Raw genomic sequence first — 24,527 nt, 5'->3', positions numbered from 1 at the left:
TTTTTTTTTTAGACATTGAAACTGCAGAGTTACTTAAAACTCTGTCTTCTTTCCAGGTATTATTTTCTCAAATTTTTGTTGTCAAAAGCATTTCTTGTATGCCTCCTACCCAGAGACTTTTGTACTCAGTGCTCTGTGAAGTACTAATGCAGAATATATTGAGAACTCTAGAATGATTAAGGCAGTATAAACCACTTATATTTCTCCACTGTGGTATCCCACATGCCAAAGGGGAAGAGTGAAGGAAGAGAAACTACAACAAGAATAGTAATACTGGTAGCAATTAGCAGATATGTAGAATTGTATAATAAAAAGGATTAGTAGAATGATTGATGGCATAATGAAGTTAAGTCAGTGAAGTTAAGTTTATTTTTGGTTATACAGGCTTACTTTTATAAAGATTTAATCATCCTAATCTAAGAGAAAAAAGAACTGTTATTCCACTTAGAACCTCTCTATGGTGCTGTTTTTCCCTAGACAATCTAGAGTTGTGTTCAGTAGGGTAGCTGCTAGCTACATGTAGCTAAGTTTAAATACATTTAAAAAATAAAAAATGTAGGTTACCTGGCTGACTCAGTCCGAAGAGCATGTGACTCTTGATCTCAGGATTGTGAGTTCAAGTTACACATAGGGTGTGGAGATTACTAAAAACAAATAAACCTTAAAAAAAGAAAAATTCGGTGCCTCAGTTGTACATGGCCCCCTTTTTTTTTTAATTTATTTATTTATGATAGTCACAGAGAGAGAGAGAGAGAGAGAGGCAGAGACACAGGCAGAGGGAGAAGCAGGCTCCATGCACTGGGAGCCCGATGTGGGATTCGATCCCAGGTCTCCAGGATCGCGCCCTGGGCCAAAGGCAGGCGCCAAACCGCTGCGCCACCCAGGGATCCCGGCCCTTTTTAAGTGCTTATTAGCCACATGTGGCTAGTCATTATCTTATAGGACAGTGTAGATATTGAACATTTCCATCTTCAGAGGAAACTGTTGGGCAGCACTATTTGTTTATCTTCCATGTCTGTAATTACCTCTGTTGTGTGTATATATGTGTGAGAGACAGAGAGTTATAAAGACTACTTTAATATTCTTGGCTGCTAGTTCTAACTTCTGTATCAGTTTTCAAACTTGAAAGCATAGAACCCTTTTTCCAAATAAACTCTTCCTGGGATTCTGGTACAAAATAGATGAGATAAACTGCTGTGTTTGAAACAAGATTAGAGTGCTCAGTATTCCATATACATGACTGTTTTATAAAGAGCATAATTTTGAAAACCAATGGTATAAAAATTTCAAATTATTATTCATATATTGTTCTCAAAGGTGATTCTTTGGAAACTGGATGTTGGGCAGTTTGTATATTACCTGCTATTTAAAAATCTATATGGCCTAAAAATGCTGTTAAAAGGTATAAAAAAAGAGTTGTACAGGGGTATCTGGGTGGCTCAGTTGGTTAAAGTCTCTGCCTTTGGCTCAGGTCATGATCCTGGGGTCCTGAGATTGAGCCCCAAATCAGGCTCCCTGGTCATCAGCAAGGAGTTTGTTTCTCCCTCTCCCCCTGACCACCCATTCATGTGTATGCACTTTCTCTCTAATAAAGTACAATCTTAAAAAAAGGTATATAAGTATAAAAATGGAAGTTAGGGATCCCTGGGTGGTGCAGCGGTTTGGCGCCTGCCTTTGGCCCAGGGCGCGATCCTGGAGACCCGGGATCGAATCCCACGTCGGGCTCCCGGTGCATGGAGCCTGCTTCTCCCTCTGCCTATGTCTCTGCCTCTCTCTCTCTCTCTCTCTCTCTCTCTGTGACTATCATAAATAAATAAAAAAATTTTTAAAAAAGGAAGTTAAATAACTGTAAAAGTTATTTTACAGAAAGTAAAAGCTAGCAGTTTTCAGAAAGATACTTATTTTCATGTTATTTATCATAGCATAATGGAAAACTAACTCTATTAGAGGGATGATATAATTAAGTAAAAATTTAAATCATGAAAACAGCACAAGAAATGTTAATTTAAAATAATACACACAGTACTCTGATCTTTAAAATTGGAAGTGAATACAGTATGTAAAAAAGGATTTGTTTTTTGTGGGTTTTTTTTTTAATTTTTCATTTTGTGGCACAAGCATTTGACTATCACCATTCTTAAACAATGAGTTTAATAGAACAAGAGATTGATGAAAACTTGCTTTTAACTTCATTAAAATGCTTAATTCATTAACCATGCCTTTTCCCCTTTAATTATTCCCTTTTTCACCCACTTCATTTCTTAAATAATTGTTTTAAATTTTGAGATACAAAATTAGAAAAAAGTTGGTAGATATAATGTAAGTTTTTTATTTCTTCTGGCATTTATGAATAGGTTGCTAATCTGGTCTGTCTTCATTGTGTAATACTTTGTGTGCATTTCCTATAGTCAAGGACATTCTCCTATACAACCAAAATATAGGGGTCAAAATTAGGAAATTGGCATTGATATATTATTTCCCTTCAGGCCTCAGTCCCCAGTCAAGTTTTGCCCATCATCTCAATAATGTTTGTTAGAGCAAAACAAACATTTAGAATCCCATGTTCTGTTTAGAAGTCCTGTCTTTTAGTATTCTTTACTCTGAAACAGTTCTTCAGTTTCTCTTTGACTTTTGTGACCTTGATATGATACTTTTGATAACTATGGGCAGCCTGTCTTCTAAGACTTCCCTCAGTTTGAGTTCATCTGGTATTTCCTTGTGATTGCATTTAGTGTATATAGCATTGATAGGAACGTAATAGAAGTAATGTTCTTTTTTTCTCATTGCATCCTATCAGGTGGCACATAGTATCAATTTGTTCCATTACTGATGTGCTCTTGGATTCCATGATTAGGGTCATGTTTGGCTTCTTCACTGTAAAATTATAACTTACAAAGGGGGAAAGAGGAATATTTTGGGAGAAGGTTCTTTAAGGCAGTGTAAATATGTTACTCCTTGTCAACTGTCAATTTGTATCAGTATAGACTTAAGGTTTCTTATTTTGTTTGATGGATTATTACTTGTTAACAATCACTATTTTGATTCTCAAACTGTCCTGTATTTGGCCATTGGGAGCCCCTTCAGGCTGTCTTCTATGTCCTTTTGGCATGTTTTCATAATTCTTTGAATACATCTTTGCATTCTGATAAAAAAGAAAACTACAGAAACAAAAAAGTTTACATACTCATTTTGTGCTTTCTTTGCTCCAGCTCTAGAACTAATTATTTTTTAGGGTACTCTAGTTCCTTTTAGTGGAGCATGCTATTTAGAAACTTGTCTGCTAAATGATATCTTGCCATTTGCAACAACTTGGATGGATCTAGAGGATATTATGCTAAGTGAAATAAGTCAGAGAAAGACAAATATATTATTTACTTACATGGGGACTGTTAAAAAATAAAACATGAAAAACAAAAAACAAACTCTTAAATACAAAAAACAAACTGCTGGTTACCCCAGCGGGAGGTAGATAAGGGAATTGGTAAAATAAGTGAAGGGGGTTAAGAAGTACAAACTCCCAGTTATAAAATAAATAAGTCATGTAGATGAAAAGTACAGCATAGGGAATATAGTCAATAATACTGTACTAGTGTTGTATGGTGACAGATGGTGACTACACTTGTGGTAAGCCATCTGAAATTAATACAATATTTTGTATGTCGGCTAGACTTGAACAACAACAAAAATAACAAGAATAAAAAGAGTAGACCTTTCCAGGAGTCTTACAGAAGCAGGGTTCAGAATTGTTTCTGAGACATTTTCAGATTTCGTCAAGCAGATTGTGTTCAAGTGCACTGTTCACACTCTTCTGTGTGACTCCAGAGAAATCATGTAGCCTGAGACTGTTTTCTCATCTAAATAATGGGAATAATAATAGTATATACCTTGGGGCACTTGGGTGGCTTAGTTGGTTAAGTTCCTGACTTGGGTTCATGTCATCATGTTGGGGTCCTGGGATCAAGCCCCATGTTGGGCTCCCTGCTCAAGAGGAAGTCTGCTTCTCCCTCTACCCCTGATCCTGCACACACACACTCACTCTCTCTCTCTCTCTCTCAAATTAAATCTTTAAAAAAAAGTTCATATCTTACAGGTTGTGAGAACTGGAGAGATATTTGTATAGATAGTGCTTGGAATGGTGCCTGCACATAGTGCTCTGTAAATGTTTAAGTATCTTTTTGCTAAAGAAAAGAAAAGAAGCTTGTCTGCCTACCCCTGCTTGGGCTCTTACAGCCCATGCTGGGCTTCCCTGCTATTAATTTACCTCTTTACCCCCATTCAGGCCCTCATGGACCTGCTCTTCACTCTGCTTGGACTGTCTTCACTATATTAGTCCACACCATGTATACCCTTTCCGGACTCTCTGTAGGCTCTGACACTCCTACTCAGGCTGTTCTCCTCTGGTTGTCTTTCTTATCTACCTCATATTCCTCAGGTTCTGATGTCTAGCAATGAGGCACCCCCACACATAGATACCTTTTATACCTTGTTTGGGCTCAGATTCCTCTTGCCAGGCAGCCCTACCACATAGATGTTCTCCTAATATTGCTCAGGCTCTGATGCTTATGGCAGGATGTCTTTCTATAGGGATACATTCCTAACCCCCTCTGAACCACCATAGCTCCTCTCTTCCATATTTGCATCTATCATATGCCACCCAAAGGTTTTAGAACTCAGTTGTTCAGGGAGGTAAAAAAGAAGAGGGATTCGAGTGGTTTTTAAGTCATCTTTAATGTTACTTTTACATTTTTTTTCTTACTGTCATTTAAAAATTAAGAAATAAAGTGGCTCCTGGGTGACTCAGTCTGTTGAGCATCTGGCTGTTGATTTTGGTTTTGGTCATGATATCAGGGTCATGGGATCAAGCCCCATATTGGCTTTGTGCTCATTGTGGAGTCTTGCTGGGATTCTTTCTCTCCCTCTCCCTCTGGCCCCCGCCCCTTATTCCTGGGTACACTTTCTCTTCCTTTCAAATAATTAAATCTTTTTTAAAAAATTAGGAAATAAAAATCATGTCTAAATATTCCCCTTTTTGGCCATGCGTTTTTTCATTTTTTCAAATAAATTTAAGCACCTTTCTTAAATATTATGTTATTGTTATAAGAAAGCAAGTATTCTGAATCTTAACTGATTACAGATTTAGGATATGTACATCTAGAGAAAGTAGGTATGAATATTTTTATTTAACTATATTACTTCATAGTACTTTGCATCAATTGATTTTTAGGAATCATAGAATGCTGTGGTTTAACCAAAAGTTCTTATTTTGGATTGTTTTATAGAGAGCCCAAGCTGCACTGCAGGCTGTCAGTGCTGTCCAGTCGGGAAGTCTGGCCCTTCCTGGAGCTCCTACCAATGAAGGCACAATCCTACCTGGGCAGAGCCCTGTGCTCCGAATAATTATTGAAAACCTCTTTTACCCTGTTACTCTGGAAGTTCTTCATCAGGTAAAGTGGAACAACACTCTTAAGAAAAGAGGCAAATGTGACCTCCATAACTTTTAATGTTTTATTATCTTTAGGGTTTTTTTGGTTGTTGATTTTGGTTGGTATATTTATTTAAATAATAATTTTTTAAAAAGCCCTCAACATCCTGTTCTATGTAAAAAATAGTATCAATTAGAGATAATTTTTTGATAGCTTCCTTTTTCTAACTTGATTTAAAGGTGTATATAAGAAATTATTTTTTTAAATACCTAAAAATGAAAATGAACAAAGCATAGAATCCTATAAAAAGCTCTGATAATAGTCATTCCTGGAAAGCAAAATCAATATAGAAAACAATTCATTCCTATTCACTCCTTCTTACATTTGAGTATTCATTTAAAAAACTTTCAAAGAAAGGTATACTCTGGATATGTAAAATGGAAATATCATATTAAATACTGACTGATGGGCAATATAGTTTTCATAGACTATCCGGTAAAATGTCCAAACTGTTGTGATACAAGGCACTCCACCAAATCATGGCCTACAATGGCCTACATCAAATTTAAGAACTGGAAACTCTTAGTTACATAATTTTGTAGTGAATAAAATAGACTCCAATAGTTGATTAACTGAATATTATAGAGAGTAATTGAAGAGCCTTTTAGAACTCATGCCTCCTAATATGAAGTGCATTGTTTTGTATGCTCATTATATTTTAAACTAGTATTCCATCTATACATATCTTCAAAATGTACAGTTAACTTGGTAATCTGAATGCATGAACATTTGCATCTAGCCCAGAAACTTGTTAGTTTTTGTCCTCTTTTGCTACTTACTGATTCCATTTCATTATACTTGTCAACCCATATATTGAAATGTTAAAACACTAGAATATATGGTTATTTTCATATTTATATCTCATATATATTGCATAGCATGATACCAAGTCAGTCCAGAGTCATTTTTTTAGTTTTTAAGATTTTAATTTATTTCTTCATGAGAGACACACAGAGGCAGAGACATAGGCAGAGGGAAAAGCAGGCTCCCTATGGGGAGCCTGATGTGGGGCTCAGTCTCCCCAGGATCAGTCCTTGAGCGAAAGTCAGACGCTTAACCCCTGAACCACCACCCAGGCATCCCCAGTTCTGAGTCATTTACCTGTTTTCCAAACCTATGGATTTGTACTACTAAGAGTCATAGGAGGTGTATATGTACACATGTATTTAAGAATTGAAGTGCATTCCATCCTAGTCTCATATTTTATAAATAAGGAAACCGGGGTTCTTAAAATTTAAGTTACTTTCCCACAGTCATTTTCCTAATTGTCACTAAAGCTCAGATACATTTCCCAATATACTTCCTGTACCATGCATGTAAATATCAAAATATACCATTTATTAGGTCTTCTGTATTCCCTTTAATAGCATCTTGCAAGCCATCTTCTGAATATATGGTTTTGTGAAGTGTGTCTTAGGGAGGGCTGTAACAGTGTTATCCATAGCTACCCTCATTCCTTTAAAGGGTTCAGCAATTGCTTAAGTGATTGGCTTCTTTGTTCTGGTGGATTTTCTTCTGTTTATTTCTGAGTGTCATTAATACTTTGTGATCCATCAGTAGTGTTTGTTTGCTTTTATAGCCTTAACATTGAAGCTACTGCTACCTTAATGCTGTTTTACAAAAGGTGTTCTTACACCTATGTCTCAACATGGACATCAAACAGCCTTGAGCTTAGCTACCCATCATGTGGTCCTATCCCATCATTCCAGTTACTGTTTCCCTGAGAGCAGTAACAAACCTTGTTCCTCTACCAAAAGATGATGGGAGTCCTTCAGGGTGAAGAGGAGTGATTCTGAGAGTCCTCAGTAGTAACCATTGGGGTAGGATTCTCAGCCTTTGAGTTATTGTACTCTCTTGTTAAATTCTCCTTCCTATTGCTGGTGGAATAAAATCGAAGTCCTTACCTTCAGGTTCCAACATGCAGACCTCTCCCCATTACTTTAACCTCACTTCCTAATACTCTTCTGCTTATTTAGCCCCTGGCTTTTCTGGCCCTTTGACCATCCCCATCCCCACATTAATTCCTGTCTTAGGCTATTTCTATCTTCTATTTCTTAGGCCTTGAACACTCTTCACTGAGACAATCACTTAGTTGAATCTGCATCATTCAATTTTCAGGTCAAATTTACTTCCTCAGTCTTCCTCTAATTACATTAACTAAGCCCTCTTCTCTGGCACTCTATCATTAGCCAACTAAAGTATAGTATAGCATAATTAAGGATACAAGATCTGGAGCTGGTTTGAATCCTGGCTCTATCACTTAACTATCTCTATAGTCTTGGGCAAGTAACCTGCCCTCTCTGTATATTTTTCTTATTTATATAATGGGGCTGAAGATGGTGTCTGTTTTATACCTTTATTGTGAAGATTACATGAATATGCCTCCTAATATGAAGTGCAGTGGGGGCATTTAAGGCCCCCAGAAGAGTGTACATATTAAGGTATATATTTGAAAGGTACATATTAAGTGCTTAAGAAATGTTAGCTGTAATTATCAGATACTAGTAAATTGCATTGTAAGAAGCTGATCTTTGCTCTTATTGTCTTGTGGGTAAAATATATTTTCATAAGTAATAGCATAAAATGTGACGAATATTGTGATGGAGAAATACATGGAAGTGTGCGTTTCATTTCTCCTGTTATTAATTAGCAGATTATTTTATACTATTTGCTGAAGAGTTGGCATTAGCTAAACTGTTCTGTAACATCTATTAAAGCTAGTGTTTTTTTCCTTTAGCTCATCTCATGGTAAGGGGATCGAGTGACTGAGATGGGAGCAGTGATATTTCAGATGAAGAAAGTTCAGGGAGCTTTTCTGTCTGCCTGTCTGTCTGTCACCGAAACACAACGTGTCAGCTCAGGGAGCTTTTCAATATGATGACATTTGAGCAGAGACTTGAAGTATATGAGGGTATAAGTTATGTGTACATATGGTAAAATAATGATCTAGTCAGAACAGCAAGTACAAAGTCCCTAAAGTGGAAATATGCTTAATGTGTTGAGGTATCGGAAATGAGGCTATGTTATTGCAGTGTAAAAAGTCAGAAAGCCATAATAATGATAGAGTCAGAAAAGGAGTTAGGATTTAGCTGATGGGAAGCCATTAGAGGATTTTGAGTGGAGGAGGAAAATGATAGATTTGTTTCAGTGGAATCACTCTTGTTGCTATGTTGAGAATAAACTGTAGGCAAAAGTAGAGGATGTTGGCATAGTCCAGATGAGAGATGGTGGTGACCCACTTGAAGACATGGTCACATTAGTGATGATTATGGATGTATTTGGAATGATTTGCTGATAGGTTGAGTAGATATGGATTATGAAGAAAAAGAAGAGTGATCAAGAATGGCTTCCAGGATTTGGGTGTGAGCCTCTGGTAAAATACAGTGATTTTGTACTAAGTAAAGACTGAATGAAGGGAAAAAAAGGGACAGGGGTGAGAGGTAGTGTTTTGTTCATGTTAAGTTTCCTATTAGGCGTCTAAGTGGTAGATGTTGAATAGATAGTTGGGAAATAAGTCTAGACTGGGCATAAGAATTCAGGGCTGGAGATTTGGTTAGTATCAGCGTATGAGTGGGTGGTAATTTAAGCCATTGGATTGGATGACATCACCTAGAGAGTATTTTTAGATAAAGAAGGCATTGATCAGCTAATCTATCATGTAAATTCAACCCTGCATACTAAAAAATTTCTTCATGCACTGAAATAGTTCAAAACAATGTTCTTGGGATGCCTAGGTGGCTCAGTGGTTGAGCATCTGCCTTCCGCTCAGGGCGTGATCTCGAGGCCCCGGGATTGAATCCCTGCAAGGAGCCTGCTTCTCCTTCTGCCTGTGTCTCTGCTTCTCTCTGTGTGTCTCTTGTGAATAAATAAAATCTTTAAAACAAAGCCAAAAAAAACAATGTTCTCATGTAATCCATTACTTCTACTGTTATTTATGGGCCTCTTTAATGAATGTCCAGTAGATGAATGTCTTTGGAAAAAAGGACTGATCTTTTTGAATTGCAGAGCAAAGAAGAAGAGCTTGCAAAAAGCAATTATTATGGTATTAAAGGAGTCAGTGCTAGTAATATAAAATTCTGGTTCTTAAGTCATTGTTTTGTTGCGCACAAAAAAATATTGCAAAGAAATTATGGCCAGTACACTTTTTACAGGTGACTACAAATGAACTTTTTAGTTTCTGGTAAGTGCTACATTTACAAAAATCACTATGAAGATTAATTTTACCTGACTTTGATCTTTAGTATTTTCTTCATCCCATTTTCAAGTCTGAAAAAATTAAAATACACAGGAGACATCAAGAATTGAGTCTATGTGTTTATGTTCATGACAGCAAAATAACATATATTAAGGAAATATTTGAATCAAAGAGTTAAATTATTGTAATCAGTATTAATAAATCCATATATATTAAATTTTCCTGAATGTTAATCTTATGAGACCAAATTTGTTTAAAATTTATTATTTTGGTAATTATGAAAAGATCTTAAAAATCACATTTGAGGCATTAGCTTGGATTCCCTGATGTTGGTCCACACTTAATTTATTCAAAAGTATCAGGTTGATCTTTATAGTTCCTCTCAGTAAATACAGTCCAGAAGACTCTAGATAACTATCCATGCTTAGCCAGTTCAGTCCATTTATATTCTGTTAGCATATTCAGTTAAAAAATCACACAGCCAAACCACAGCAGTCAGTAAGGATGTATAGCTTGGTGGTGTTCAAGTTAAATGAGAGAAAGAATGTAAACATTAACAACATCTGAAAGTTAAGTGAAAATTAACTAGGTTCTATGTATAATTTAGTGTAAAATTCCAAATTTGAGAATAAATTTTATGTTCTATTTCATTAATGAACTATTTTACATAAAAAGTTTATTATTTTTGAAAAACTGCATGTTGCCATAATTCTTCAATCAAATCTTCGTATAATTCTTTATCAGTTAATAATAAACATTTACTGTGTACCTACTTCTTTGCAAGAATTGTACTCAGTGATGTAGTAATGATTAAGGTAAGGTAGTCACCTTCGAGGAGCCTTCAGTCTAATTAAAGGAGACAGATATGTAAATAAATGTATAGTACAATGTAAGTAAAACAAATATTTATAAATGAAACCAAGAAGAGGGTAATACTCAGAAAAGAGAATTAATTCTGTTGATATTTGGGAGAGGCAGAGAATTTTCTGGTGGCTTACTTCCTGAGCTGAGTTTTAGAAAAGATAAAATACACTAGGTATTAGACACAGAGTTCTAAGAAAAGGCTTAGAAGTCTGACACCACTTGTTGTATTTAGAGAACTATAGACAACTGCACATTGTTGGTGTAAATAGTCTGTTATAAAAAGTATCAGGATATGTGGTCAGAGAGATACACCAGGGCAAAATTATATGTGATATAATGTTGTACTTTAGAATACTGTGTGTGGGTGCAGTAAAAAGTCTATTACTTCTCCTTTAGCCAACACTCAGTTGATGCACTTAAAATATTTAGATCGGGGTAGTGTGTGTGTGACCACAGTATCACCAAAGGTAGAAATGAAGAAAATATAAGACCTTTGCTCAAGAATGCTTATATCTTAAAGAAAGATACAACATAAAATCTATATTCTTTGACAGCTGAGAATATGGTAAATTTGTTATTCTTTTTTGAAGATTTTACTATTTGAGAGAGAGGAATAGAGAGATAGCATGAGTTCGGATGGGGTAGACAGTGGAGAGAAGCAGACTCCACTATGCAGGGAGCCCAACACAAGGTTCGATCCCAGAACATTGAGATCATGACATGAGCCAAAAGCAGATGCTTAACTGACTGAGCCACTCAGGCACCCCACTTTGGTATTCTTTTATAAATTCTAAGAATGTTATCTAGGACACACAAGTGTACTGAGGAAATGCTTGTGACAGAACCAAAAGTTTCATTAAAAGTACAAAAACAAATTCCTTATGTTTTTCAAAATAGTTAAATGAGAGATTAAGATCCCAAAGTTTTAAGTATGACCATAATTAAATTAGCTACATTTTAAAGGAATTTCAATAAAGAACGCTCAGACTATCTAATTTTAAGTAATAATATTTTTTGGTCAGTCCTTCTAAGACAGACTGGTTCCACAAATCTTGTTGAATGGTGTTATCTCCTCCAAGAAGTGTGACTCTGAGCTGAGTATATGTTAAAGAAGAATATTCTGCCAAAAATGAGTATTTGGACTTTAGGATAGTTTATTTTGAGGGGTTTAATATAAATATATAAATTTTACCATTTTAACCATTTTAACCGTATGGTTTAGTGACATTAAGTACACATTGTTTTGCAGTTATCCCCAAATATATCTCTGAAAATATCTCTGAAACTTTTTTTGTCTTCCTAAACTGAAACCCATTAAACAATAATGCCCCCTTCCCCTTTTGTCTCATCCTGTCTCATCCCCTGGTAACCACCATTCTACTCACTGTCTCTGTGAATTTGACTACTCTAGGTTACTCTTAAAGTTGGAATTGTGCATAATTTTTTATTTTGTGACTGGCTTATTTCACTTAAATGTGTTCAAGGTTCATCCATGTTGTAGCATGTGTCAGAATGTCCTTCCTTTTAAAGGCTGAATAATATTCCATTGTATATATTTACCACATTTTTGTGGATGGACATTTAAGTTGCTTCCATCTTTTACAAATAAGCCTTTTGTGAATGCGGATGTACAAATAGCTCTCTGAGTCACTGCTTTCAGTTCTTTTGGGTTTATACTCAGAAATGGAATTGTTGGATCATATGGTAATTTTATTTTTAATTTCTTTGAAGAACCACCATAGTGTTTTCCATAGCAGCTATACCATTTTGCATTCCCACCAACTGTGCACAAAGGTTCTATTTTCTCCACATCCTCCCCAACACTTGATATTTCTCATCGCTTTTCCTTTTATTTTTATTCATAATACTTTTTTATGATGAGACATCATGTCTTTTACTACTGATGTTTTTTTGTGTTTTTCATAATAGCTGTCCTAATGAGTATGAAGTAGTATCTCATTGAGTTTTTGATTAGTGATGTTGAATATCTTTTCATGTGTTTATTGGCTATTTTATTGTTTTCTTTGGAGGAATATCTATTTGTTTTTTACTGATTATTAAATTGGATTTTTGTTGTTGAATTATAAGAATTCTTTATACATTCTGGATTTTAATCCTTTATGGAGTATATGATTTGCAAATATAATTTCCCATTTTGTGGGTTGCTGTTTTGCTCTGTTGATAGTGTCTTTTGAGCACAAAAGTTTTACATTTTGATGTAGTAGAATTTACCGTTTTTTTCTTTCTGTTGCCTATGCTTTAGGGTAATTACTATTTTAAAAAAATTTTTTTTAAAGATTGATCTATATATATCATATATGAGAGAGAATCCCAAGCAGAGTACCCACTGAGTGCAGAGCCCTGTGAGGAACTCAGTCTCACAGCCTTGAGATGATGACCTACACCAAAGTCAAGAGTTTGGATGCTTAACTGACTCAGCCATCCAGGCACCCCTAGGTTATTTATTATTGATTATTCTTTGTGATAATGAAAAGGGAGGACCATTTGGCTATTAAGGACAGTCATATATAGTATGTGATAATAGCAAGTTCTTACCAGTATAGAGAATACTTATTTTTTTACTTTTAGAAGCAGAAGGATAGGTTTCTGGCTATTAAGATACAAATTTAAGACGGGATGTCAGAGGAAAACAAAATGCACTATAGTAACCTTGGCCAGGAACCTTTGTGGTGGTGGAATAGAGCAAGTTTTTTTAAGATCATTGGTGACCAGGGATCTATCAGAATATTTTCCTCACACTGTTTATTCACTCTTCTCCAAAGACTTCAGAAAGGCCTTCAACCATTCTTGCACCTTCCCAGCTTACGTGCCAATCCACTCTCATCCCTTTTCCTTTTATTTTTATTCCTAACACTTTTTTGTGATGAAACATCCTGTTATTTATGGTCTATCCTTCCTCAGGGCAGAGAGACTCTTGTTATTCACTGCTGATTTCCCAGAGCTTAGGACAGCCCTTTGTGAATATTGAATGAATTAATAGAACAGCCTCTAGAAGAAAATTTTGTAGTTTCTCTGCCTATAAAAATCTCAAGAAGTAGATGCTGATTCTCAAAGTGAAATAGTTGATTCATAGGACTATCCCACTTCCATTCAAATGCTTTATAACACCATCATCTCATAACACTAATTAATTCCTATTGTAGTGTCATGTTTTTACTATTGTGCCATTTATGACATAATATAAAATGGGTTAAATATTTGAGTGCCTATTGCATAAATAGTTGTCAGGCACTATTTTAAGCCCTGCATGAGTGTTGAAGCATTAACATGTTGGGCTTGATTTAAGTCATTTTGTACCAATAGTTTTAATAGAGGAAATGATTTTCATTTAAAAATGGAATTTACTTCAATTAAAACATGGTATTTATAAACGTATATTAGCCTAATATTTTCCTTAGATTTAACCTGATGTGAACTTTTTCCAGATATTTTCTAAATTTGGCACAGTCTTGAAGATTATCACCTTTACAAAGAATAATCAGTTTCAAGCCTTGCTTCAGTATGCTGACCCAGTGAATGCACATTATGCCAAAATGGTAATTATGATCTTTTTCATTTTTCGTTTGTTAATCAGTCACTTCAGTGATAACCAAAGAACACCATCGTGTCTTCTCCCTTGTTGCAGTTCACCATGTGTTTTTAATTGTAAAATATACATAATATAAAATTTACTGTTTTTAAATGCACTGTTCCTTATGCTTTTTAAAATAATAAGCTAAAAATTACTTTCTTCGTATGAAATGGTTTCAAATCATTTATCACTTCTCGGATCTTTGGGCCTCATTTCTGTGATACTTAGTCTAGAGAGGAGCACAGTATTCCTGATACAATCTGACTAATAAAGTAGAATTATCTTTGTCCTGTATCTTCATTTTCTTCTATTAAATCAGCCAAAGATTGGTTGATTTTTTTTGTTGTTGTTGTTGTTGAGCTCTGAATTGGTGAGGATACTATATTTTAGGAAGTTTGCTGCTTTTGGTTTATATTGTCTTTTTTTTTTTAAGTACATGAGTGCTTGACTTTTGACAAGATATGAAATTTCATATTCATTTGGTTTCATCTCCTACTGAAGTCTATTCCTAACCCTAATTCTATCTTTTATCAGTATCTGAATTATTTCTAATTTCTTTTCAAAGATAAGGTTTAAAAGGGACTAAGGTTTTTAGTAGTTTTGTGTGTACTGTCTGCCTCTTGATTAGGAATATAGACTTCATATTTGCTGTACCCTTTGCCTGTATATATTATTTTGTACCTTTCTGATGTCCTCATGAGTAGCTGTTATTATAAGGAAGTGGTTTTTGTATATTTGCATTTTTTAATGTATTTTGGTTTCTGGTATCTATTTTTATAAATTTGAGCATTTGCAGAAGTCAAGTGGCTACAAATACCCCTGTGATAAATTTTCATTTATTGTGAAAGGAGGAATTGCTGATCTTTGGTCTTATATCGGAACCAACTGCAAAATTTCTCTCATTATTATTCAAACTATTATAAAATAAATTTACAAGAGAATAAAACAAGAGATCATAATATTTTGTATGTTGTAGTTCTGACAAGTTCCATTTAGAAAGGCTTTATTTCATCTTTACCTATACAAAGTATACTAAAAAATTAAGATGAAATACAAAATCAAATCATTTTTAAACATTTGTTGTGGACAAAATAATCATAGTGATAGCTAGTACAGTGCTCAGTAATGTATAATATTTTCCCCATCTTTTATATTTCTCTTCTTTCATTTGATCTTACCACAGACAAAATAGAGATTATTATGACATTGTGGAAAACCTGAGATTTTTTTCTCTCTTACATTCACATAGTAACAGAGGTAAAAGTAAACACAGCTTTTAGTCTATTGCTTTCTGCTTTACACCTGATTGCAATTCCGTGTCAAAATAGAGGCTACTTGATGTATCAGTGTTGTTGTCTTGCAAAATATCAGTCCCTTTCTTACATGCTTTAGGCTCTGGATGGCCAGAATATCTATAATGCATGCTGCACTCTGCGTATTGACTTCTCCAAGCTCACCAGCCTTAATGTGAAATATAATAATGACAAAAGCAGAGACTTCACTCGTTTAGACCTTCCTACTGGTGATGGCCAGCCATCCCTTGAACCCCCTATGGCTGCTGCTTTTGGTGAGTAGTTCATTTTGGGTCACAAAGCAAGTTTTGTGAAGTTATTTTTATTTATTAATCTATGTATATCAGCCTTTTTCTTCTTGGATTCTTAAAGGATTTCTAAAGAAAAGAAAAAAAGTCTTGGAACAAAATGTGTCCAGTAATTAAATCTTAATATTAGTAGATTCTTCTGTTAGTTGGCAAAACAAATGAATATCTGAAAATGAGTTAAAAATTTATTTTCTGACATTAATCTTACTCGTTGTTTTGTAAGCCACACAACCATTTGCTTCCAATTAATAATCTTACATATTAACATTGCTTTAAATGTGTTGACTTATAGCCACGAAATATTGGTATAATCTCTCTTAAGAAAAATACTTTTCTCTTTTGAAGTACTGGTATTTTAAAATAAGGTCCTGAATTAGTGGTATGTTCTTCCTCTGGTCAAAGAAGGGGATTTATTTTATTTTGTTTGGTTTTTTTAAATATCAGAACTTTCGTCTTTATCTTAAATTTGTGTGAAGTTACAGTTCATTAATAAAAATATAGCCTTCTGAATTGTCTCCATTGCTTTGAAGAGCTTTTTTTCTTTTATTTAAAATTAGTTATTAATAGATTTATACTTTTAAAACAAAAAAGCAAGAAGCAGCAGTGGATACCTCAGTTGGGTATATCACTAGGTTAATATATGCTACTTACTGGTTTTGCAACCCTCAAAAGCGTGGTTTATTATTTAGGTAAAGTATTAAATATTATTACCCTTTGTGATTGGTTTTCCTTTTCCAAATGACACCATGAGATATTGCTCATTGAGACCTTAAGTAGTATTTAGTCCATCTTTATATTACAGGTGAAAAAAAATGAATCCTTAGCCCAAATGTCCAACATTTTCTGGAAAATAGTTTGTAGCTTTATATTAAAGTAAAAGCTTTTGTTATTTGTAACTGGAAAAGCCAAGTGAGTTGTTCAGTTCGTGTTCCTAAATTGTTAAAGTTTCTATCTTGGGCTAACTAAATTTTTTGTGTTATATAGTATTTGTTACCAGCCTCTACTTAACATGTCCGATTTGGCAGATCCCAAAGTTCTTTGAATTCACAATTTCAGTAATACATCATAGGAATTGAGGTTATCATTCAAGTTTACCAAAACTTGGCTATCAACTGCAGAACTATATTTAGTCCAATAATTTTATACGGTTGATGTAATTAATGTCAGACATTGTGGGAGGGAGGACATTTAAAAATTACGATCAAGAGGGCTCAGCAATTGAGCATCTGCCTTCAGCTCAGGGCATGATCCTGGTCCCGGGATCAAGTTCTGAGTCAGGCTCCCTGTGAGGAGCCTGCTTCTCTTTTTTTCATATGTCTCTGCCTCTCTCTCTGTGTCTCTCATGAATAAATAAATAAAATCTTAAAAGAAAATACAGTCAAAAGTTTTGGTTTCTGAATATAAAATACTAGGATATTTACATCCTTTTTCATTGTTTTAGTAAATCTCATTGCAAAGTAATGTCTATGTCTTAAGATAACTGATTCATCAACAGAGAGTAATAACATTTTCTTGCGTATTGTGTAAAAGTTTATTCTGCCTCTTGCTAATATTTGACACAGTTCACTATTCCTTTCTCTTGGCTTCTGTGTACCATCCTCCTGACCTTTTCCTACCTATCAGTTCTTTTTTTTTTTTTTTTTTTAAGATTCTTTATAGTAAAAAAAAAAAAGATTCTTTATAGTTCCTAGGGTTAAGTTGTAAGTACTCTACCCATTTTTAGTGATACACATTATACCATCAGAATAACTTCTAAGGTCCAAGCCCCTGCTCTGCTGGTCGGGTACACTTGGACCCAGGCTCCAGCTTGTTAAAAAAAAAAAAAAAAAAAAAAAAAAAAAAAGAATAGCTTCTAAAATATGCAAGTATGTTTTTTAACACTCATGTAGTTATCACTCAGGTTAAGAAATAATTTATACATCCTGAAGAAGCATTCTTTGTAGCCCTCTCATTGATTATGTTCCTTCCCTCTCTGCCCCAAGATGATCGATCTGAAATTTGATGGTAATCATTCCTTTGCTTTTCTGCTTTTTCCTTGTGTTTTTCTTAACACGCATTATGCAGCACTAAGTGATAATTTAAACATTTTTCCCTCCTTTATTTAGAATTTTATGTAAATGGCATCATGCTCTTCATTTTCTTTTGTGACTTGTGATTCATCCATATTTATATATGTATATATGTGGCTATTGCTTATTCATTCTCAGTACTGTCAAGTATATAGATATCCATTGTATGAACATACCACAGTTTGTTTATTCATTCTGTTGATAGACATTTGGGTTGTTTTAGCTTGAGGCTATTATGGACAGTGCTGCTATGAGATTTTCCTGATCACCCATGAAGTTGAACATGTTTTTATTTATTGGCCATTCTCCCTTATGAAATTTTTAATTTTTTTGCCAACTTTTGTGTTTAGTTTCTTCTTTAATTTTTATATAATAAAAATGTATAATTTTTAAATCTGTATCCTACCTACTAGTCCTTTGTTGGTTATATGTATTGCAAATTGTTCCAATTTTGGGCTTATTGGTTTATTCTTGTTGTGGTATTTTTATTTAGTCAAATTTATTTGCTATTTCCTTTATATTTTTTATGTCTTGTTTAATAAATCTTTTGTTTTCCTGACATCATAAACACATATACTTATATTCTAAAGTTTATAGTATTTTAGTAATTCTGTTCTGAAGTAATTTAAGTTGTAAAAATAGTACAAAGAATTACCTTATACCCAGAATTATTCAGACTCCTTAGTTCGCATCATACCACATTTACTTCATCATCTCTCTGATTACATTGAGGGGATGAATAGTTGTTTTTTCTTTTTCCCCTGAATATTGGAGAGTAAGTTGCAGGCATGATGCCTCTTTATGAAAACTCAGTGCGTATTTTCTAAGAACAAGGACATTCTTACCTTGAAACAGTTCAGTTAATCAAAACCATGAAATTAGCATTCATACAATACTATTATCTGATCCATAAACCTTTTAAAACTTTCACCTATTGCAAAAGTAGTGTTCTTTATAAGAGAATTTTTTTCTGGTAAAGATCCAAACTAGTATCAGGCTAATTTATTTGGCATGTCATTTCCTTTAATTTGGAACATTTCCTCATTCTTTGTTTTTCATGATCCTTGCATTTGTGAAGATTTCAGTTTGGGTGTTTCATAGAATGTCTCAATAAGAGTGTCTGGTGTTTTGGCTGAAACAGTGTTGCCTCTTTTTCCACTGGTTACATCAAGGGAACATGCTAGTTTTCTAGTTCCTGGTGATAAATAACTTTGATCACTTATTAAGTTGGTTTCTGCCAAGCTTCTTCCCATTAAAATTACTCTTTTTCTCTGTAATTAATTTGTAGGGTGATACATTGAGACTATATAAATAGCCTGTTCTTTATCACTTTTCACTCTTTAATTTTATCATCCATTGCCAAAATTTGTTACTGTGATGGCTGCCTTATTGGGGATTTGTTAATTCTGTCTTTCCTTCGATGTGCATTAGCTGGGATTTTATTTTGAAGAACTTTTTCTTACCCAACCCTTCCTTTCTTCCAAATAAATTTGATACATAACAATGTATGAATTTAAGGTGTATAACATGTCACTTAGATACATTTATATATTATGATTGGTGATGTAGGGATGTATATCACATTACATAATTATAGTATAATAATGTTGTCTAGGGACGCCTGGGTGGCTCAGTGATTGAGCATCTGCCTTTGGCTCAAGGATTGTAAATTCTACATCGGGTTCCTGGTGGAGAGTCTACTTCTCCCTCTGCCTGTGTCTCTGCCCCTGTGTGTGTGGGTCCCTCATGAATTAATAATAAAATCTTTAAAATGATAGTAATAATGTCTATATTCATTATACTCTGTATTAGGTTTGTATGGCTTATTTACTGATTTGTTTTTTCATGTCAGTATGGTCTTAGGGATTATTTTATTCTATGCATTGTGTACTGTTATTTTTCATATTATGTTCAACCTCTCCCAGATTTGGGCAGTAGGAGCCCTTTCACGCTGGCTTTTGTGGCCCCTTGACATATCCCCATCACCACTGGAACACTTTGACTTTCTGGCTGAAATAGTTCAGATTTTTTTTTTTTTTTTTTTTTTTTTTTTTTTTAATTTCAGATCTTTTATACTTTCCCTGTCTTAGTGCTGTAATTGGCTACTTCTCCAGTGAGGCCTGGTTCCTTTTAGTGTGAAATGGTATTTTGAAATAAAAATCCAGGTATTACATGTGCTCATTGTTAATAGGAGCATCATTACTTCTATGTATTTTGAATGAACATTTCTGGAATATGTGTGTATGTATATACTTCATAAGTATATTTCTGTTTGTGTGCTTCATAAACGTATGCCTCTGTGCGGTTAAAAACCCACAAATTTTAGCTAATACCTCCAATTCCAACCCAGCATGCTTTTCATACTGTTCTTTCTTCTTCAAGATGAGTTAGTTTCTATTAGTCTCAACATGTTTACTTATTTGCTCAATCCTGTAGTACACAAAAAATTGTCTCAAGCTTATTAATACCTACTAACTTCAGCTGAATATTTGCTTAAATAGTTTCCTGGGCCTGATTGCATGGGTCTGTTTATTAGTCTTCCCTTTTGTCATCACCACAGGGCTCAATATCTGATAGAATAAATCTTTTTACCTTATTCTTTAAGAGTATCTTAGCAATTCTTGGTCATCTTACCTATGAAATTTAGGATGAGCTTGTCAAGTCCTCAAAAAAAAAAAAAAAGCTGTTGGAGTTTCAATTGGATTACATTGACTTTTTAAATCACTTAGAAGATCATTGACATCTTTACAATAGAGTTCTCCAGTCTTTGAACATTGTGCATCCCTCCATTTTTTTGAATGTTCATTAATGTCTTTCCAGAGAGTTTGGCAACTTTTCTCCATAAATATTAACAAGCTTTGTTAGATTTATTCCTCAGAACCATATCTTTTATTTATTTTTTTAAAGATTTATGTATTTATTTATTCATGATAGAGAGAGGCAGAGACACAGGCAGAGGGAGAAGCAGGCTCCATGCCAGGATCCTGACGCGGGACTCGATCCTGGGACTCCAGGATCGTGCCCTGGGCCAAAGGCAGGCACTAAACCGCTGAGCCACCCAGGGATCCCCATAACCATACCTTTTAGATTATAATTCTAGACCTACTATTTATAATCTGTGTGGCTTTGGACAAATTGCTTAACTGCTCTCCACTTTCTTTTCTTCATATGTGAAATGAGCAGAATAATAGTACTCAACTGGTAGGCTTGTAATAAATATTAAATGTGCTAATGTACATAAAGAGTTTAGAATGGTGCCTGGAATAAATGCAATATAAGTTTCAGCAATCATTGTTATTTCACTGTTACTAATATAGAAATACAGACTTGTTTCTTGATTTTATATTTAGCAACCCTGATAAAATCATAGTAATTCCTTATTTCTTTTTCTAAGCTCTTATTTTCTTTTTCCCTACTTGAGGAAGATGCACTGAACTTCTAAAATGTATATAGAAATAGGAAAAGAAGCTATCTAGAATGGTTAAATAATTTAAAAGAATTTTTTTAATGTAAGATTTAACGTAAAGCTGCAGAAATCAAGCAGTTTGGTGGTGTAAAAAGGATAGGTAATACAGATTTACATTAATAGAGTAGAATGCAAAGTCTAGAAATAGACCCATACATATCTAATTTGTTGATTTTTCAACAGCTTAGAATTCCATAGGGAAAGAAAATTTCTCAAGTTTTTGGACAGGTAGAAATTCATATTCGAAAAAATAAACGCTTTCCCCCATTTTATACTATACTGACTAATTGCCTTAAAATGGATCCATAGGCCTTTAATGTAACTTTTAAACCTATACAACTTCTAGGAGAAAAATCTTTGCAATTTGGGATAGACAAAGGTTTCTTAGGACACAAAAAACACAAATCAAAAAAGGAAATAATTTATATATTGTTTATCAAGCATTAAAAGTTTCAGTATTTGTGATATATTCAAAGTGCTGAATAGGAAAAAATCTGCAGCAAAGAATACCCAGGAAAGCTGTCATTCAGAATAGGAGAGATAAAGAGTTTCTCAGACAAACAAAAACTAAAGGAGTTCATGACCACTAAACCACTCCTGCAAGAAATATTAAAGGGGACTTTTGAGTGGAAAGACCAAAAGTGACCATATAAACGTAGGAAACACAAAAGCAGTAAAAATAAATATTTCTTTAAAGAAACAGTCAAGGAAATGACATGCAAAAAAAGATGTAATATAAATTAACATATCTAAAACATGGGGAGGAGAGGAGGAACGAATGGGTTCAAACTTGAACTGTGAACTTAAGTATATACTGCTATGCAAGAGAGGTATATACAAATTTAATGGTAACTGGTAACCATATTATCAAAAACGTAATCCCATATAAAACCTAAAATCCATATAATCAAAAAACAAATAAATATGGAAAGAGTAAAGTGAAATCCAAGTATATCAGTAAAGAAAATCAGCAAAACATAAAAGAGCAAAACAAAGGATCAGGGAAAATTTTCAGAAACAATCATTTAAAAGGTTATAAAGTGGCATTAAACACATCTGTCAATAATTCCTTTGAATGGGGCAGCCTGGGTGGGGCAGCCTGGGTGGCTCAGCGGTTTAGCGCTGCCTTCAGCCCAGGGCCTGATCCTGGAGACCTGGGATCGAGTCCCACGTCAGGCTCCCTGAATGGAGCCTGCTTCTCCCTCTGCCTGTGTCTCTGCCTCTCTGTGTGTCTCTCATGAATAAATAAATAAAATCCTTAAAAAATAATAATAATAATTACTTTGAATGTAATTGGAGTAAATGCTTCAATCACAACATGGGCCACAGGATATATTTAAAAACAAGACCCATCTTGGGGCACCTGGGTGGCTCAGTGGTTGAGCATCTGCCTTCAGCTCAGGGCATGATCCCAGAGTCCTGGGATCGAGTCCTGCATTGGGCTCCTGACACGGTGAGCCTGCTTTTCCCTCTGCCTATGTCTCTTCTTCTCTCTCTGTCTCTCATGAATAAATAAATAAAATCTTAAAAAAAAAAAAAAAAAGCGAAAACAAGACCTATCTACATACTGCCCACAGGAGACTCATTTCAGACCTAAAGACACCTGCAGATTGAAAGTAAGGGGATAGAGACACATCTGTCATGCAAATGGATGTCAAAAGAAAGCCAGAGTAGCAGTATTTATATTGAAACAGACTGTAACAGGAGACAAACGAGAACACTATATATTTAAAAAGGGGACAGTCCAAGAAGATACAAAAATTATAAATACTTATGCACTCAACATAAAGGCACCCAAATCTATAAAATAGTTAATAACAAACATAAAGGAACTAATTGATAGTAATACTTAGGGGACTTTAGCACCCCACTTACACCAATGGACGGATAATCTAAACAGAGAGCAAGGAAACAGTGGCCTTGTAGGACACATTGAAACAGTTGAATTTAACAGATATATTCAGAATATTCCACCATGAATCAGCAGAATACACATTCTTTTCAAGTGGACATGGAACATTCTCCAGAACAAACCATATATGAGGTCACAAAACAAACCGACAAATTGAAAAAGATCAAAGTCATACCTTGCATCTTTTCGGACTATAATGCTATGAAACAAGTCAACCACAAGAAAAAATCTGGAAAGATCACAAATATATGGAGGTTAAATAACATGTAGTAAGTTATGAATGGGTCAACAAGGAAATAAATTTTAAAAGTACATGGAAAAAACTATAATGAAAACACAACAGCCCAAAACCTATGGGATGCAGCCAAAGTGGTTCTAAGAGTGACGTTTTTAGTAATACAGGCCTACCTGGGAAGCAAGGAAAATTTCACATAAACAACCTAATCTTACACCTAAAGAAGCTAGAAAAGAACAAAACAAACAAACAAAAAAAAAACCCTAAAACCAGCAAAAGGAAGGAAATCATAAAAGATGAGAGCAAACATATGTGATATTGAAACTAAAAACAAACAGCAGAACAGATCAATGAAACCAGGAGCTGATTCTTTGGGTAAAAAAAAAAAAGGATAAAATTGATAACCCTCTAGCCAGACTTGTTAAGAAAAAAAGAGAAAGGACTCAAGATCACATATGAGAGAGGAGGAATAACCGACACACAAAACCAATTATAAGAGAATATTATGAAAAACTATATGCCAAAAAACTGGACAACTTAGAAGAAATGGGTAAATTCCTAGAAATATAAACTATGAAACCTTAAACAGAAAGAAATAGAAAATTTGAACAGACTGAAAACCAGCCAAGGAATTGATTCAGTAATAAAAACTGGCAACAAACAGAAGTCCAAGATTAGATGGCTTCACAGGTAATTTCTACCCAACATTTAAAGAAGAGTTAATACCTGTCTTTCTCAAACTATTCCAAAAAGTAAAAGGGGAAGGAAAACTTCTGTATTCATTCTGTGAGACCAATATCATCCTAATACCAAAACCGGATAAAGACACCACTAAAAAAGAGATACACAGGCTAATATGCCCCCATGAACACAGATGCAAAAATCCTCAATAAAATACTAGTGGCACCTGGGTGACACATCTAGTTACCTATCCAACTCTTGACTTCAGCTTAGGTTATGATCTCAGGATTGTGAGATCAAGCTCTGCGTCAGGTTTTGTGCACAGTGAGGATTCTGCTTGGGATCCTCTCTGCCCTTCCTGCTTGTGCACACTCTCTCTCTCTAAAATAAATAAATCTTTAAAAAAAAATCCTCAGTAGGGGTGCCTGGA

The 24,527-nt window shown here is 34.5% G+C and overlaps 1 protein-coding gene and 1 long non-coding RNA gene across 17 annotated transcripts in view; one reads left to right on the top strand and one right to left on the bottom strand.

Moving 5' to 3' along the window:
• The window catches only part of LOC112650113 (uncharacterized), an 86,322-nt gene extending 62,824 nt beyond the window's left edge, over positions 1 to 23,498 (bottom strand). For all 4 annotated transcript variants that reach the window (XR_004803515.2, XR_003129961.3, XR_004803514.2 and 1 more), the window contains exons 1-3: positions 23,145 to 23,498; positions 10,452 to 10,524; positions 9,708 to 9,749 (exon numbers count right to left, since the gene is read on the bottom strand). This is a non-coding gene — a long non-coding RNA (uncharacterized LOC112650113). The remainder of the gene's footprint in view (positions 1 to 9,707; positions 9,750 to 10,451; positions 10,525 to 23,144) is intronic.
• Positions 1 to 24,527, top strand: part of PTBP3 (polypyrimidine tract binding protein 3) — a 152,287-nt gene that overhangs the window by 98,405 nt on the left and 29,355 nt on the right. For all 13 annotated transcript variants that reach the window (XM_049091911.1, XM_049091910.1, XM_035696738.2 and 10 more), the window contains 3 exons: positions 5,280 to 5,444; positions 13,989 to 14,099; positions 15,527 to 15,701. In XM_049091911.1, the coding sequence (XP_048947868.1) occupies positions 5,280 to 5,444; positions 13,989 to 14,099; positions 15,527 to 15,701 (451 nt within the window). The remainder of the gene's footprint in view (positions 1 to 5,279; positions 5,445 to 13,988; positions 14,100 to 15,526; positions 15,702 to 24,527) is intronic.

This window comes from Canis lupus, chromosome 11, assembly GCF_003254725.2.
Source record: "Canis lupus dingo isolate Sandy chromosome 11, ASM325472v2, whole genome shotgun sequence".
NCBI lineage: Eukaryota > Metazoa > Chordata > Mammalia > Carnivora > Canidae > Canis > Canis lupus.
The sequence above is the reverse complement of the archived record's forward strand: the minus strand, read 5'-3'. Positions and strand labels throughout refer to the sequence as shown.